Source organism: Pseudorasbora parva, chromosome 3, assembly GCF_024679245.1.
Source record: "Pseudorasbora parva isolate DD20220531a chromosome 3, ASM2467924v1, whole genome shotgun sequence".
Classification (NCBI taxonomy): Eukaryota; Metazoa; Chordata; class Actinopteri; order Cypriniformes; family Gobionidae; genus Pseudorasbora; species Pseudorasbora parva.
Genome location: NC_090174.1, coordinates 4,871,828 through 4,888,929, shown reverse-complemented (window position 1 = coordinate 4,888,929; position 17,102 = coordinate 4,871,828). Strand labels below are relative to the sequence as shown.

At 39.0% G+C, this 17,102-nt stretch overlaps 2 protein-coding genes across 5 annotated transcripts in view; both read right to left on the bottom strand.

The window, feature by feature from the left end:
- Positions 1-4,129, bottom strand: part of smtnb (smoothelin b) — a 98,534-nt gene extending 94,405 nt beyond the window's left edge. For 2 of the 4 annotated variants that reach the window (XM_067437613.1, XM_067437615.1), the window contains exon 1: positions 3,759-4,129. In XM_067437613.1, coding sequence (XP_067293714.1) covers positions 3,759-3,821 — 63 coding nt within the window. In that variant the 5' untranslated portion in view covers positions 3,822-4,129. The remainder of the gene's footprint in view (positions 1-3,758) is intronic. The other 2 variants (XM_067437614.1, XM_067437616.1) reach the window with 1 other exon arrangement.
- Positions 4,130-6,015: 1,886 nt separating this feature from the next.
- LOC137071699 (cyclin-O) lies at positions 6,016-13,319 on the bottom strand. Its single transcript, XM_067439886.1, has 3 exons — positions 13,010-13,319; positions 9,515-9,700; positions 6,016-7,911 (listed from the first exon to the last, which is right to left on the bottom strand). Exons 1-3 carry the CDS (start codon positions 13,175-13,177, stop codon positions 7,408-7,410), a joined length of 858 nt encoding a protein of 285 aa, XP_067295987.1. The 5' UTR covers positions 13,178-13,319; the 3' UTR covers positions 6,016-7,407.
- Between the last annotated feature and the right edge of the window lie 3,783 nt (positions 13,320-17,102).

The following is a 17,102-nucleotide window of genomic DNA, read 5'->3' as shown; positions in this document are numbered from 1 at the left end:
CGCGCAGAAGAGTGAAATAAGCAAAAGTTTTCAGTTCATTCATATGAAGGTTGGACAAACAGAAGCATGGTATGGCAAGGAACACGCGGATGTATTGCACAGACTGAAGGAGAAATCTGTGCTGTTGCAGAGACAGGTGTTGTATTTATTTTACCATCTCTTTTTCTAAATGCGCACATGGATTTTATTTTTCTTTCAATAATTATTTGAATGCGTTCTGTTTTTCTAACTCCTGCAAGTGTAATGATACAAATTACGATTAAAATCTTGCCTTTATAACAATGTGAACCCCCTGTCACTGTTGTACTTAAATGACCTAGTCTTTTTTATTTCTGCTCTTCCTCTGCTCCGAGTATTGGCTTGATTGCATGTGTGATACTGATCTCGTACAAAAATCTAATAGACAAGTTGATATTAAGTAACAACATTTTAGCCACAACACTGTCTATTTGTGAAAATCAAAGCCTCACCAGAACTGATTCGCATCTCCAAGCGATTCGATTCAAATGAATCTTGTGTTTTGAACTATTGACTGAATGACTTGCCGCCACCTACTGGCGGTTTTTATTTTCATATTTATACTTTGCATGGACTTTTTTTATTTAAAATATTAAACTTTTAAAGTTTAATTTGTATTTCCATATTTCTAAATTCAAAAACGTATATGTAAAACATTCATACAACATTAACTCATGCATTAAATGCATAGGTGTTTGATAGTATGAAGTCCAGTTCTGCTTTTTGTGTGTATTTGTGCTGTACTCTCAGAAGTTAATGATAATATAATGTCAGAATTATGTTGAATTTAAGAAATTGATAGATGAGGCATACATTTAATAAGATTAGAAAACATTGCTCTTATAATGGTAAAAATGACCCTGGACATTAAAGGACAAATATCGTCCTGTAATGGGAAAGTTATAATTGGAATGTGTTTGATGGATTAGAATGTGCTCCTAAATTTTTGACTGTGCTCCTAAATTTTTTTAATTAGGAGCACAAGTGCTCCTCAAGAAAAAAGTTAGCGTAGAGCCCTGTACTTCCTGCTGCTTCACACCTCATCTGTCTGTCTTATATTGCACACGCTGACTCAAGCTGTGTTATGTGTGACTTCTTGTTTGGATATTTCATTTTTCCACTCCTACTCCTTCTGTTTGGACTGTCTGGCGGATCTCAAACACACACACACACACACACACAGATCTGTGCCATCACTCTAGCGTACGCTGCTGACTCATGCTCTGTTGTGTCTGTAGTATGTATATTGTGTCCGTTCAGCTTGTAAAATGCCTTGAGAACCGCCTGAAACTGCTACATTACGCAAACAATCCTATTATCAAAGGGTTAATTCACCCAAAAAATGTATTACTCACACTCAGAACCTGTAAGACTTTCTTTCATTTTCAAAACACAAATTAAAATATTTTAATTAAATGTGAGCAACTTATGTCACAGCAACGCAATTAACACTTTGACGCTTCAAAAATTTCATAAAGCGATCGTAAAACTGATCCATATGAACTGAGCAGTTAAGTCCAAATTTTCTGAAGAGACACGATCACTTTATATGATGAACAGATTGAATTTAGGCTTTCATTCACAAACATTCATCAACTCACACATTAGTTGTGGTAAACCAAAGCTCAAGCATGAGAACCAATGAGGTTCATTCTCATGTTACGCATCACGTTTGAGCTTCAGCGAGAACCAGTGAGGTTCATTCTCGTGTTACGCATCACGTTTGAGCTTCAGCAGGAACCAATGAGGTTCATTCTCGTGTTACGCATCACGTTTAAGCTTCAGCGAGAACCAGTGAGGTTCATTCTCGTGTTACGCATCATGTCTTAGCTTCAGCGAGAACCAGTGAGGTTCATTCTCGTGTTACGCATCATGTCTTAGCTTCAGTGAGAACCAATGAGGTTCATTCTCGTGTTACGCATCACGTTTGAGCTTCAGCAAGAACCAGTGAGGTTCATTCTTGTGTTACGCATCACGTTTGAGCTTCAGCAAGAACCAATGAGGTTCATTCTTGTGTTACGCATCACATCTGAGCTTCAGCAAGAACCAATGAGGTTCATTCTTGTGTTACGCATCACGTTTGAGCAGGGTTCTCCATACTCAGTCTTGGAGAGCTACTGTCCTATAGACTTTAGCTCCAACCCTGATAAAACACACCTAAACCAGCTAATCAGTCTTACTAGGGCCTAGCAAGACACTGATTAGCTGGTTCAGGTGTGTTTATTTGGGGTTGGAGCTAAACTCTGTAGGGCAGTGGCCCTCCAGGACCGAGTTTGGAGACCCCTGCGTTTGAGCTTCAGCAAGAACCAATGAGGTTGATTCTCGTATTACGCATCACGTTTGAGTTTCAGCAGAACCAATGAGGTTCATTCTAGTGTTACGCATCACATCTGAGCTTCTGCAAGAGGTTTGTTCTCGCATGCCAACGCTAAGCAGGTTTGGTGGTGAAAAAAAGCCTAAATTCAATCTGTTCATCATTGTGTCTTTTCAAAAAAATAATTTGCTCAATTCTTATGGATTATGGATCTCTTTATGAACTTTCTGAAGAATCAAAATTTAGTTGCTTAGTGACGTGATGCGTAACACGAGAATGAACCTCACTGGTTCTCGCTGAAGCTAAGACATGATGCGTAACACGAGAATGAACCTCATTGGTTCTCATGCTTGAGCTTTGGTTTACCACAACTAATGTGTGAGTTGAAGAATGTTTGTGAATGAAAGCCTAAATTCAATCTGTTCATCATATAAAGTGATCGTGTCTCTTCAGAAAGTTTGGACTTAACTGCTCAGTTCATATGATTCAGTTTTACGATCGCTTTATGAAATTTTTGAAGCGTCAAAGTGTTAATTGCGTTGCTGTGACATAAGTTGCTCACATTTAATTAAAATATTTTAATTTGTGTTTAGAAAATGAAAGAAAGTCTTACAGGTTCTGAACAACATGAGTGTGAGTAATTCATTTTTTGGGTCATTGGAGGGACAGGAATAGCTCAGATTTCATTAAAAATATCTTAATTTGTGTTCTGAAGATGAAGTAAAGTCTTACAGGTTTAAAACATGAGCATTAGCAAATAATGATTGAGTTAATTTTGAGTGAACAATCCCTTATACACACTCATCTCTATCTCCATGGCATGTACTGTCATGTAATGCCAGCAAAGTGGACATTTATTAAAACTATTTAGACTCATGTTATCTCATGTCAGTGAACATAATTAAAAACATTTCTCAAATGTGCAGATTACATATTTATTTCAGAATTTACCATTTATCTGTCAAAATCATGTCATGTCTGCCAGCTAGAAATGCACTGATATAAAAACTGAACGATACCGAAAACATTTTTATTATTGCTTAAATGTTTTAAGTATGTTTGCTTGTTTTGTTTTTGTTACTATGAACATACATCATGATTTATTTAGTAAATTCAAGTTTCTTAAATGTATCGGGAAACAATAAATAAATGCAATTATTGTCAACAGCATCATCATTGTTATTGTTCCAGTTTAACTGTAAGAAGCTTTTCAAACGGACCTCGTTAATTTATAACCGCTTTACAACATGGCACGTGCTCGAAATGTATGTTTACACGAGCAGTTTTATCACAGATGTGAACACTAGATAAAGCACGAACCATTGTGTTTAGCATTATTAATAAAGAATCCTGTCCAAAACCAAAGTGACGCTAAAGCTAATCTGTTATAACTAAAAAAAGTGACATTTGTGAGAGTTGAACTCACCAGATTGCGGAGCGAGGACTCATCCATGCTGGAGTATCTCTTCTCTGACATCTTCTCAGACATTTTGTTAACGATTTGAATGGCTAGCTCATTAAATAAAAGTGTAAAATAATTGATAAATAAGCCGTCATACACACATAATAGAAGGGCTCACTGTGAATACATTAAAGAAAGTCACGGTTCGGATGCTTTGAAGATGCTCCCTTAAAAACACGAACCAGGTACAAGCTAAAGAATAAAGCCTCAAACTTAAAAGCTGTCCTTGTTAATAAACGGCAGCCGTTTGTTTCCATACAAACTCCAACCGTTTCACGGTTCACAGACAGTCAGACTACATGCCTTCGGAGTCACAAGCGGTGAGTGATTTGAGTTGAAGCCCCGCCCCTCACGCACCGTCAGCCAATAACAGGCCGGCAAATTCAAAACCTCACACGCTCAAATGAGAACGTAGTCCTGCCTGATTGATGCGACAAATGATTGCATTGTTTGTTTGTTTGTTTTTACAGTAGGTGCATCATTTGTCAAAGTGATCTGGCAGCTATGAAGTCTGTCATATGTTCTTTTTTCTCATTTGTCTTAATTTCCTCCACGCCCTGTCTGCTGACTAAACCACTTGTGCAATGGCGTGAAGCCAGAACACACTCACATGGCCTGCAGCGAGAGATAGGTAACTACACTTTTAAACCAAGAGACATTAAGAAACAGTATCAAAACAACATGAAGAATGTGGGTAAACATATCATTAGTTAATTAAAGCCAAGTGACCGGTTGCATAAACTGCTCAGACGGGTCTTACGAGTTGTAGTCTTATTTAAGTCAGTTGCATAAAAAGGTAGATTGGTCTAATTTCAATCTGAAAAGTAAAACTAATTGCTAGTTGGTCAGACTACTTCTTAAAGGGATAGTTCACCCAAAAAGGACATTTCTGTCATTAATTACTCACCCTATGTCATTCCAAACCCACGCAATCATCATCAAAAACACAAATTAAGATTTTTTTGATTAAAGGTACAATATGTATTTTTTTAGGTTACATACTGTAAAAGGCGTTGATTTCGCTGAGCTGTTATTATGCCACAGACGAGCGCTTGTTTCATCATATTAGATACATTTTTGAAAGTTGTTATAATGCTTCTCTGTGACTGAAACACTTGTAGCACACTGCAGGAAGCTAGATTGATATTAGCCATGGTAAAACCTCCATTTTTGTGATACCAACTTCAAAATTGGAAAACAAATGGGTTAGACATATCGCTTTTACTTTCTAGCAATTTTGTAAAATATTTTGTATGGAATAAAAAAAATGTTTAGTACAGTACAATTAGTCATTACAAACAGAAATTCTAAAACATACGTTTAAAATAAAAGCTTTTGTATAAATATTTTTTGGGACAAATACTGCTTGACTGCATGAAAAGTAATAGTAAAAGTAAAGAGATAAACCCTTTAGACATCACTCTTCCGCTGGAACTCGAATCGCCTAAGGCCAGTTACCGGACGCAAGTGATTATAGTTGAAAAAGTTATAAATATGGATATTTTTCTTACAAAAATGCATCACTTCTGAATGCCTTTATTAACCAGCTGGAGCCATATGGATAACTTTTATGATGGATGGAGAAATTTTGGGGCTTTAAAATCTCAGGTGCCATTCACTGCCATTATAAAGCTTGGAAGAGGCAGGACATTTTTTATATAACTCTGATTGTATTCGGCTGAAAGATGAATGTCATATACACCTAGGATGACTTGAGGGTGAGTTAATCATGGGATAATTGAATTTTTAGGTGAACTATCCCTTTAATTCAGCTTTTTGAGTAATAAGGAGTATTGAAGTGACCCTATTGTGGTTTTTGACATATTCCCTTTCATCCCGTGTGTAATATCGCTGTTTGTGAATGTAAACATTCTCCAAGGTTGTAGTGTATATCGAAAGTGCATAATAAATACATTTCTCCCAAAAGAAAGAATCGACTCTGAACGATACGAGTCGTTTGTGTTTCGAATCTCACTGTGTGGCAGTTCTACAACACTAGAAAAGACATTCGCATAATACTCGTCTGTGTTGTACATCATCCGCCTCTGAACAACTCTTACTCAGTAAAAACTTTTTACTGATGACTGCTTCTTTCACAGTTCAACGCGGGATTCGCAAAACACTTGCTCTTGAAAGATGGGTCAGTACCAGTTTATTTGGACCAGCTTAAATCACAACCTGTAAGTTTGAATCATTATTGATGTATATATTTTCTTCCAGGTAAATCTGTGGTTTTGTGTTTTATAGTGTGCAAGTTTCCGGCTAACTCACGTTATTACTGTCTTACTGAAATACTTCTGCTGATCAGCTGTGGGCCACTATTACCTGAAACTGTGTCTGTTAATGCAGATTGTCTGTCGTTCTTACTACTTTGAGTAAAGATGAAGGATGGAGCCAGATTTGTTTTACAAACTTTAATGTTACATCAGTCATTCACATTACTGCTGGGCTAACGTACAGTATGTGCTGTTATTGATACAGTTCCCGCATGAGCACCATAATAAATTAGAAATATACACGAGTTAATGCTGATGGGAGGAATTACAGCTGCAACATCTCATGATGTACCCCAAACTGACTAGCGTATCACTGAGAAACTTCCTGCTCAAGTCTTGTGATAGAGATTTGGGTTGAATAACTAGTTCTTCCAATGTTTCATCATCAGACTCGCACTCAGATTGATAAGGTAAAATCGTCGTTGCTACTGTCTTAACTGTGTACAATCGCTGCGCTTTAGGAAGCCTACGGAGCTGAAGTTCAGTTATGGTAATGGGCGTTAGCTTCAGATGCACGAGTATGCGGTAGACCAATCACAACCATAGACTGTAAAAAAATATGGACGATACCCCTTCACTATTTTCTATTGTAGAACGTGAAGCCACCAATGTCCGAATATAGCGCTGACATCTTGCGGAGATTTGAGATCTGTGGCTGTGCAGTAGAGAGCAGGAAGTAAAGCCAGATATCAAACCCCACCCACACTCCCGCAGTATCTGTTAGCTGTAAAACAACTCCAAATCATTATGTCAGTGTAAAATAAACAGTTATGGAAATGTAGAAATTAAAGCTAAAGCTCCAATCTCCTTCCTAAAGAAGTCCATTGGTGCCTCAGTGTCAACTTCACTCAGAGAGGCTGTCAATCATGACGTCACGTTTTTATAGCATCAAATAACTAACTAAAACTAAACTTATTTTAAAAAACGAACACTTGAAACTACATCAGCGTGATAAAAACTCCCTTAAATGACAGAAACCATCTTTGGAAAAAAACTTTTTTGAAGTGTAATTGGGTTGTTTAGTTTGATGAGTTTATGAGCTATACTTGGACCAACCACCTGGGGGGGCGCGATCAAGGCTCTTTGGCTTCACTTTTCAGGAATTAATGAATTATTACTACTTTCACTTTCAATAATTATTGTGTTTTATGAACTTTGATGTATGTAAACCTGTTGTAGGAGACTCCAAAACTAAATTAGGAGCATAATAGGAGCACTCGCAATTCAGTAACAGTAAAAATCCAGCATGGTATGTTTTGCATGCTGGGACCATCTTTGCATTTTTAGCAAATGTTCCATGTGATCGTTTTATAGAACGAATGAACAGATATAATGGATTATAAGTCCAGGACTGCATCTTGATTGAGAGAAACCAACAATTTCAGATCGTCTGTGCATTGCTGAAATAGCGGTGGATCCTCTTCAAAACAGACAGACTCGGATGTCTTCAGTGAGCCAGCGCTGTTGTCTGTGGACCCTGTCTCCAGCAGATCTTGGGCCAGTTTCACAGCACACTGCACAATCACAGAAGGCATGTACTTGTTGAACGTGTAGTCAGCCAGACTCAGTTCACACACTTTGCAGGCCAACCATTTCCACTTCATCTCAGCCGCTCTGTGCTCCCGCCACGCGTTTGTGTCCTGTGTGCCGCCCATCTTATCGATGGCTCCACCCGTTAGGCGACTGGTGAAATAGTCCAGAAAGAAAGCCAGAGTAGGTGCAGCCAGTCTAAAATTGAGTCTGAGAAGGACCAGGCATTCCAGATTGCACAGCTGTTCTCTGGAGAAAGAGTTGCAGCAAAGCGACAGAAGTTGTGTGATGCGAGGCGAATACACTTCAACCTGGAAAACACACATACAATCAGAACACACTCAGATTCACATTATGTGTCTATAACTGTGATCAATTTCTCCTGAAGAGTGTGTACTAACCCTTGTGGAAAGGAAGAACGCTTTAGTATACTTTTTCTTGCCATTACAGAAATGATATGCTTAAGTGTGAAATGAACTACATGTTAAATTAAATGAAAATGTATTATAGTTTAGTTGAAATGCAGTTAGTTGAACTTTAGAGTGTTTCTGACCCACTTCAGTAGGAGTGTACATGCTAATGTACATGCTAATGTTAGCAATGTGAAAAAACATGTTAATTCATACTAGCAATGTGTTAAAACATGCTAACAATGTTCTAGCAATCAAAAAAAATGTTTTAACACCGTGCTGGTTTTAGTTTTAAAATATTAATGGATGGATGGATGGATGGATGAATAGATGGATGGATGGATGGATGGATGAATAGATGGATGGATGGATGGATGGATGGATGGATGGATGGATGAATAGATGGATGGATGGATGGATGGATGGATGAATAGATGGATGGATGAATGGATGGATGGATGAATAGATGGATGGATGGATGGATGGATGGATGGATGGATGGATGGATGGATGGATGGATGGATGGATAGATGGATGGATGGATAGATGGATGGATGGATGGATGGATAAATAGATGGATGGATGGATGGATGAATAGATGGATGGATGGATGGATGGATGGATGGATGAATAGATGGATGGATGAATAGATGGATGGATGAATAGATGGATGGATGAATAGATGGATGGATGGATGGATGAATAGATGGATGGATGGATGGATGGATGGATGGATGGATGGATGGATGGATGGATGGATGGATGGATGAATAGATGAATGGATGGATGGATGGATGGATGGATGGATGGATGGATGGATGGATGGATGGATGGATGAATAGATGGATGAATAGATGGATGGATGGATGGATGGATGGATGAATAGATGGATGGATGGATGGATGGATGGATGGATGGATGGATGGATGGATGGATGGATGGATGGATGGATGGATAATGTTAGCATATTTTAGCAAAAAGCTAAAACATGTTAGTGATGTATTAATTCGATCTATCTGACAGTCTATCTATATTTAAAACTACCAACAAAGTGTCAAAACATTAGCAATGTACTAAACCGTGTGCTAGGAACATGCTAATTAATGTTAACAATGTGTCAAAACATGTTAAAAATGTGTTCATTAATTTTTAGCAATGTGCTAAAACATGACGTGCTACTTAATGCTAGCAATGTGTTGAAACAGGCTAATTCATGCTAGCAATATGTTAATACATGTTAGCAATCTGTTAATTCGTGTTAGAAACATGCTAGCACAAGCATTTAAAGCGACAGACGACAAAACTGCAGAGCGCTTATAAAAAACAGAACGGTATCGTCCGATGCTATGGACGCTAATATAGTTATTATTGTCTTTATAGTTATCATTCTTGGTGTAAATCGGCCTTAATACCCAATAACTAATGTTAATGACAATAACCATAAACAGTGCTAGTTTTGTAACCACAGTGAACCTGCTGAGTAAAAGAGAGCGCTCTTCTCCACCTGTTTTGTGGCGATCAGTAAAGATGTCACTCCCAGTAGCTGGAAGCAGTCTGCAGCGACTGAGGTCGTGATCAGGAAACGGTCCATGATGTTCACAGCCAAGCAGCATGATTCAAAAGACAGTTTGAGCTGTCTGTGCACTGCTATGAGCCAGCTGACCAGTTTGCTGCGAGCCTCTGCTGTAATCTACGAGGATATAAACAAAAGCAGGTCAAAATTAACAGGCAAAGCAATATTATCATTTATAAAAGTAAGAACAACAGTAATAGAGGAGACTGGCTAGTTGTCGTAAGAATATCTAGGTCTGCATTTAAAATCGCATATTTCCCTACTATATACTAGCGTGTGGCAAAAGAAGTATGTCTGAATTCTCAACATTCATAAAAGAGTAGGCAAAATGTACCTGGATGATCTACTACTTCTGGTGAGATTCTGTGCATAAGTGTGTATATGATTGACACGTTACTATCCCATGAGGCCACGGGAGAGGATTTGTGAATAGCAGTGAAGCAACGCAACTGACCCTGTAGGTCAGTGGTTCTCAAACCTGTCCTGGGGACCCCCAACCAGTACACATTTTGCATGTCTCCCTCATCAAAGACACCTGATTCAAATCATCAGCTCATTAGTAGAGACTCTAAGACAGGGCTATTCAAATCTTACCCTGGAGGGCCAATGCACTGCAGATTTTAGCTCCAACCCTGATCAAACACACTCACCTGTGATTTTCTAATGATCCTGGAGACATTGATTAGCATGTTCAGGTGTGCTTGTTTAAGGTTGGATCTAAACTCTGCACTGCATTGGCCCTTCAGGGTAAGATTTGAATAGCCCTGCTCTAAGATTTGAATTGGGTGTGTCTGATGAGGGAGACATGCAAAATGTGCAGTGGTGAGGGGTCCCCAGGACAGGTTTGAGAACCACTGCTGTAGGTCACATGATAATGACAGCATGGCGAATGTAGCAGGTCTATGTCTAGATTACATTCATACTAGTAGAGTAGAACATACATTTTTAGCGGTCGTGAAGTAATTACTTATTCAAAATATGTGCATACTCAAGAGTGTGTGATTTCGGATGCAGCCTAGGTCACAAGTGCAAATGCACAAATGCTTGTTTTCTCAACAGTAGTGGTGTTGTAGGTTTCTTTGATTATTACAAATGCTTAAAGCAGTTCTGCTATTTAAAGTCCCACTGAAATGCCAATGGCATTTTACAATCAAAGCTGACGTAATGACGCAATTGGTCACAAGACACACGACAGCCAATGCTGTCAAAGCTGACGTGACGTTTCTTCCAGCGGCAATATGTGAAATCTATTATTAATCTTTGGCGGATGGACTTAACGTTGCTGATCGCTTTTGGGGATTTTCTTCACACAAATCTATCGTTTGGCCTCAGAACACTTGGACTATTTGTACTTTCTGAATAAATTGTGCCTGCAGTCGTATCTGCCTGTTATATCCTGTTTTTTTTATAATACACAAATGGGTAGGTTTAGAGAAGCGTTTGAGTTACACGTTCAAAATGTGTCTGAATATGTGTGTGTGTGTGTGTGTGTGTGTGTGTGTGTGTGTGTGTGTGTGTGTGTGTGTGTGTGTGTGTGTGTGTGTGTGTGTGTGTGTGTGTGTGTCTATGTCCACAAGGTAAATAGATTTATAAACATACCAAATTATGTTTTTTTTGAAAATGTAAAAATGCAGAATGTTTCTTGTGATGGGTAGGTTTCAATAATAACCAACTGCAGAACTGCAGAACCCATATACATCACTCACAGCAGTCTGAGGACAACAGCGCCACGCCACAGTCTCATGCCGGAAGTGGGCGGAGTTAACGAAAACTAAGCAATTGGCATGGCGGAAGAAGAGAACACGGTAATCAGCTGTTTTGTGTTGTGGTTTTAATCGATCTAGTTTATTTGTGTTGTGTATTTGATCCATCGTTGTTGTATTAACACTTCATACAGAACGTGGCTCTATTTTTTTCTAATGGGCTTTGCGATGTCAATCTCGTCTGTTGATATGGTCTTGCTTTAAAGCTGCTGTCCATAACTTTTAATAAGGTACACTTATGGTACACCTTTTAATGGTACACTTATAATAAGTGTTTATATTGGGACTATTTCAGGCCAGACTGGTAGGTTCCGCTGCGGAGGTGCACGGTCCTTGCGTGACTCGCCATAGACATAAACAGAGAGAAGTAGCTCCGGCTACAATGTTCTTCCGCAAGTCGCATGCAATTCTGTTTATTAACCGCTAGAGCGGATAACAGGAACACTAACATATTAAATGCATTTTTCAGGATTATTTAATAAGAAGAATAGATTTAAAGCAACACTATGTAGTTTTTCGACCCCAAGAGGTTGCATATTTAAAGCAAAGGCGTAGCCTTAAATGCTGAGATTTAGGCAGAATCTTGGGAGATCTGGTCGTCCTCACCTCACAGCTGGTGGAAAGAATCGGGACGTGGGCAAAATCATGTGGTTTGAAACAGGAGGGGGCTGAAAGCCGTTGGAGCGATTGCTAATGCGAGACAAATGCGACACACAGCTCGAGAGCAGCGGAGCTTTTATTCTGCCACAGTCACTGCTTCAGCTTCTTCCGCTCATGTGTGTGTGTGCAGTACCGCCGCTGGCCATCTTGATGCCCTACGCATCATTTTAAAGTTGCCCGCGGGTGTCGCATTCACGTATTTGTTGACCGGGACGGGGGTGCAGACAGAAATTTATCGTGGTGCCCCCCTCAGCACTTGGTGCCCTGCGCGTGATGCGCGATGCGCGTGGTGGGAGTGGCGGCACTGTGTGTGTGTGTGTGTGTGTGATAACGCAGTGCTGTTTTATCATATTAGATACATTTGAGTGTGTTGAGAGTGATGTTATAATGCTACTCTGTGCGTTCGCTCCGTGGCTGCTATGAGACACTTGTTCACAATGCAGTAGCTAGATCACTATTAATAAATGTTGTATGGCTTGTGCTGCATTTCCAATTAATTTTTAAACATATTTAATGGCAAAGTAAATGCTGTATTACTGCACAATTCTGTCTATAAAATCCAACCTTGTATGTATCCAACCTTGTCTAATAAAACATATTAACCTAATATATAAAATTGTCTTTGATGTTTTCATGGTTTCTACTAAATAAAACCGGAAAAAAGAGTCGGATATGATGTCATAGTTCCTAGTTAAAATATATTATTTCTCTAGATTTAAACATTCTTGGAAACATTTGGGATAATGCAAGTACACACACCAGTCAAAGAAATATATAACACTATTCTAATAGTTTTTTTTGTGTGGATATTTTAATCCAAATATCTTACATATTGTGCCTTTAATTAAAAATATATTTTTTTAGTAAACACTAACATTTTTGATCAATTAAATGCTTAATTCCTAAATAAATGCATGCATTTTTTCAATAATAATATACGCTATAAAAACGCTTTTTAAGTCTGTGTGTGTGTTTGTGTGTGTGAGGTGTATGATCGTCTCACCTGTGGTTGACGCGCGAGGCAGTTCTGCGCGAGGAACTGCAGCTCATTGTGTCTCTGGATGAGAAAGCAGCTCTCCTCATAATCCCGCTCGTGCCAGTCTGATCGGGAACTCTTCACTGGAGAACTCTTGAGGTCTTCCTCAAAGCCAGAGTCGCTTAATGAAGACATGCTTCTCTAATGCTGGGATGGATGTTGTAGTGAAAGATGACCGGCATTCTGTACCATACGGTATCTCAGTCGAATGCAGTGTTTTCAGGTGGAATGGTGCTTGTAAACGGGGTCTTTCCCGGGTGTTTTAGCGCGCACTGTAGGGCGCTATAGAGCCCGCGCAGCGCGCACACGCGTGATCATGGCAACAGTCCCACGGGAGCGGCAGGTGTCGCTTTTGTGTCGCCCAGGGCACTCGATTAAAAGAAAATATATAGCATTTTTATCTTCTATGTTTAACATCTGTCATTGGTTATTTCAGAGCTTTTCAGCAATACTTAAGTCAAACAATTATATATCCACCTATGGCATTTATTCACAATAAAAATATTTTCTAACTATATCTACAAAAAAATAATAAATAAAAATCATGTCTCCAATTGAAAAATTTTCTAGTGACTGATCACATCTAAATTTTTCAGTTGGCTAAATTGAATTTCTGTGAATTTATGCTATTTAATTCTCTGAAATTACTGACCCCAAACTTTTGACGGTATTGTATATCGTTACAAAATATTTCTATAAATAAATACTGTTCTTTCTTCTTTTCTTTTTTTTTCTTTTCTTTTTTTTGTTAATCAAAGTATCATGAAAAAAGTACCACAGGTTATTAAAAAAATATTCATCTGTTTCCAACATATAACAATAAATCATCATATGAGAACGATTGAACATTGAAGACTGGAGTAATGATGCTTTGATCACAGGAATATTCGACCCTTGAGCACAAAGCCAGTCATAAGGGTCAATCTTTTTAATTGAGATGACCTGAAAGCTGAATACATAAGCATTGATGTGTGGTTTGTTTGTACAATATCTGGCTGAGATACAACTATTTGAAAATCTGGAATCTGAGGGTGCAAAAAAATCTAAATATGGAGAAAATCTCCTTTAAAGTTGTCCAAATGAAGTCTTTAGCAATGCATATTACTACTAATAATAATTGTTACAGTAGAAAATATACAAAATATCTTCATTGAACATGATCTTCAATAGCCTAATGATTTTTGGCATAAAATAAAAATATTATGACGCATGACTGGTTTTGTGCTCCATGGTCACATATTATATTTTAAAGTATAACAATATTTTACAATATTACAGTTTTTCTTCTGTATTTTTGATCAAATAAATACAGTCTTGATGAGCAGAAGAGACTTCCTTCAAAAAACATTCATGTTTCCAAACTTCTGACTGGTACTGTATATTGTTATGGGGGGGGGGGGGGGGGGGGGGTCATGCGTGATGAGCTTTTTTCACTGTTAAAGACTTGGATTCCCATCCTAAACATAGACAAAGTTTCAAAAACTAATGTTGGACGTTTGATGGAGTATTTCTGTGTCAAAAATACTTATAAATAATTTTTGACGGAGCGGTCCCAGCGATAAAGGTTCGGTCCTGCTTTGGAAGCAGTCGGTGAGTAAAACTGCTTTAAATGTCTGTGCTGTTGAGTAAACATCAGTAAACGACACGATCGCGTGCTTCCTCATTCAAATGTGCTAACGGTTACTCCATTGCTGTTCTCTGTATAACGTTACACTAGTCTGACGTGCAAAACCGTTTTGCTTGCTACTGCTAAGGTTTAGTTGCATACAATAGTCCATAAACCGAATCATGTCCTCATAAACTGCGAGTAAACACACACAAATGTTGACAGGCCACTAAATACAGTCCATACCACAGAGACGGACGTCCTGCTGTTACTGTTTCTCCTGTTCAATTTATTTCAGCCTCCGGATCTGATTCTGGATCATATCTGTATTAGCTGAGATAGCCATGGGTTTCTCCACGCTTGAGGACGTCACCGCTTTGTTCACGATCGTCATTCTTTAGCTCCGCCCACTCGATACGCCTCCAGGCGCTCGTTTTTTTCCGGAAAGACTCGGTACAGCCTATGTTTCTTTTATAAATATAATAAAACTAAAGACTTTTCGGAGATATGAAGGATGCAATACTACTCTATAGGTACTCAAGATTGACATGAGATTGACTGAAACTGAGTGTTTCACCCCCGCTTTAAAGCGGTACTTCAGCGCTGGGAAGATGAATCTGTATTTAAACTGGGTCATCAATGTAGTAGAAATGTGAAATTATTTTTGAATTTGGCGCCTTCTAGACTGAGAAAAGACAGAAAATGTATTTTTGTCTCATGGGGATGAAAGACTACAATTCCCAGAATGCTTCGCTGCCCTGTGAGGCCATTCCCAAAGCCACCAAGTTGATTACAGTGACTGAGTTAGAGAAGACACTACAATTAAAAACTGAACGTGTCTGTTCAATATAATGAGTGAGTCACCGCGCGAGTATCACAGCACTGAGCACTGACTGCAGGAGTCAGATAAATGAGCTCTCGTGATGAGAGCTGAGGTAATCGCGACTACACTCGCGGCATACATTCACAACGCGAGTTCAGTCTGGCGCGTTTCAGTTCATGCCTTTGCAAGCATAACTTTCATAGAAATTAATTTGAGAAGTTAAAAGACTTGCATTGCTCACCATAGCTCTGTTTAAATGAGTGCCTGTAGCTGAGCTGTGAGTGTGATCTCCATCCCCATGCACAGGCTCAAAACATGAGGAAATGGCTCCCTCTGCTGGCTGTAGCCTTTAGCCTTTGAGCAAGTATTCCTCCTATGATGTAAATATCGTCAATTTGCATCATAGGAGGAATTTGTCCAGAAATAAAATGCATAAATCTCTCCTCTCAGGGGATATTAGGGGGGAAAGCACAATCATTTGAATATACTCCAGGGTTTCTACTGATACAAGTAACCCTTTAAGATATAGTGTTTCATATTCATTTAGGTAGTGTTTTTGTTGTTTAATCACTAATTCAGACAGAGGAAGGCCATCCTCAGGGCACAGATCAATAACCCATGCAGCTGTGAAAGATACAAAAAGAGGAAACTCTATGTCTAAAAAGAAAAGGAGCCAGAGCTTTTCCCTTCCTTTCAGTCTGGGCTATATTCACACATAATAGTAAGTGACTGTCCAGCAACAACAACTTAATCTTCTCAGCTCCGTTCACACATTAATATATATGTGGGGGAGTTGACAGAGAGGCAGGTTTTGTATATGCTGGCAGGCTTGCAAGTTAAAGTTGCAATTCATTCAAGCTGTAGTTAAGATATAATATACAGATAGACTGATCTGTGAGGCTTATCAGGAATACTGCAGTCCGTTCAGCTGTTTTATGAGTCTGGATAAAGGCCCGTTCACACCAAGAAAATAAATAACCATAAATAAGAGATGACAACACGTGACGCTGTACTTGGAGCCGTTCACGTCCTGGGCTTCTGACTTATAAGGTTCTCTTGCTTTATTAAAGGGATAGTTCACCCAAAAAGGAAAATTCTGTCATTAATTATTTACTCTCATGTCGTTTTAAACCCGTAAGACTTTCGTTCATCTTTGGAACATAAATGAAGATTTCTGCACTGGAGACTTGGAAGTAAACGCCCACGGCTAGGATTGGATAATATTTGCATATTTAAAGAGCTTCTGTTCCCCTGTCAGTTCACATGAGGGATTGTTTTGAAAGCGGCAACCAGAATGATTCTCTCGACCACAGTAAACGTCTTTATCAAACAAACACAATGATTTATTTCTCATCCACCCGCGATGGATTGGACTATTATTTTTGTATTACATGGCCTGCATGATCGGTCAATATAAGCGCGAACACACACACACGTGCACACCCTTCAAATGTCAAGTCAAGAGAGAGATGACAGAACAAGAAAGGTTAATCGTGCTGCCGACAGGCTTACGCTTTGGTAGCCCGTCTGGAAAACACACAGCCCCGGGACGTTGGGCTTTGCGAGTCCTGGCCCATTCATGTCTGAGTTCAGCATGCTAAAGACGGTATGTTCTGTTAGACACGTACACA

What these genes read in the sequence shown, in the direction of transcription:
- LOC137071699 (XM_067439886.1), bottom strand. Translation starts at nt 13,177, where the DNA reads ATGTCTTCATTAAGCGACTCTGGCTTTGAGGAAGACCTCAAGAGTTCT. An exon ending in GCCTCGCGCGTCAACCACAG is followed by an intron (nt 9,701 to 13,009) that starts GTGAGACGATCA and finishes ATATCCTCGTAG; the next exon opens with ATTACAGCAGAGGCTCGCAG. An exon ending in TACTGATCGCCACAAAACAG is followed by an intron (nt 7,912 to 9,514) that starts GTGGAGAAGAGC and finishes TGTGTTTTCCAG; the next exon opens with GTTGAAGTGTATTCGCCTCG.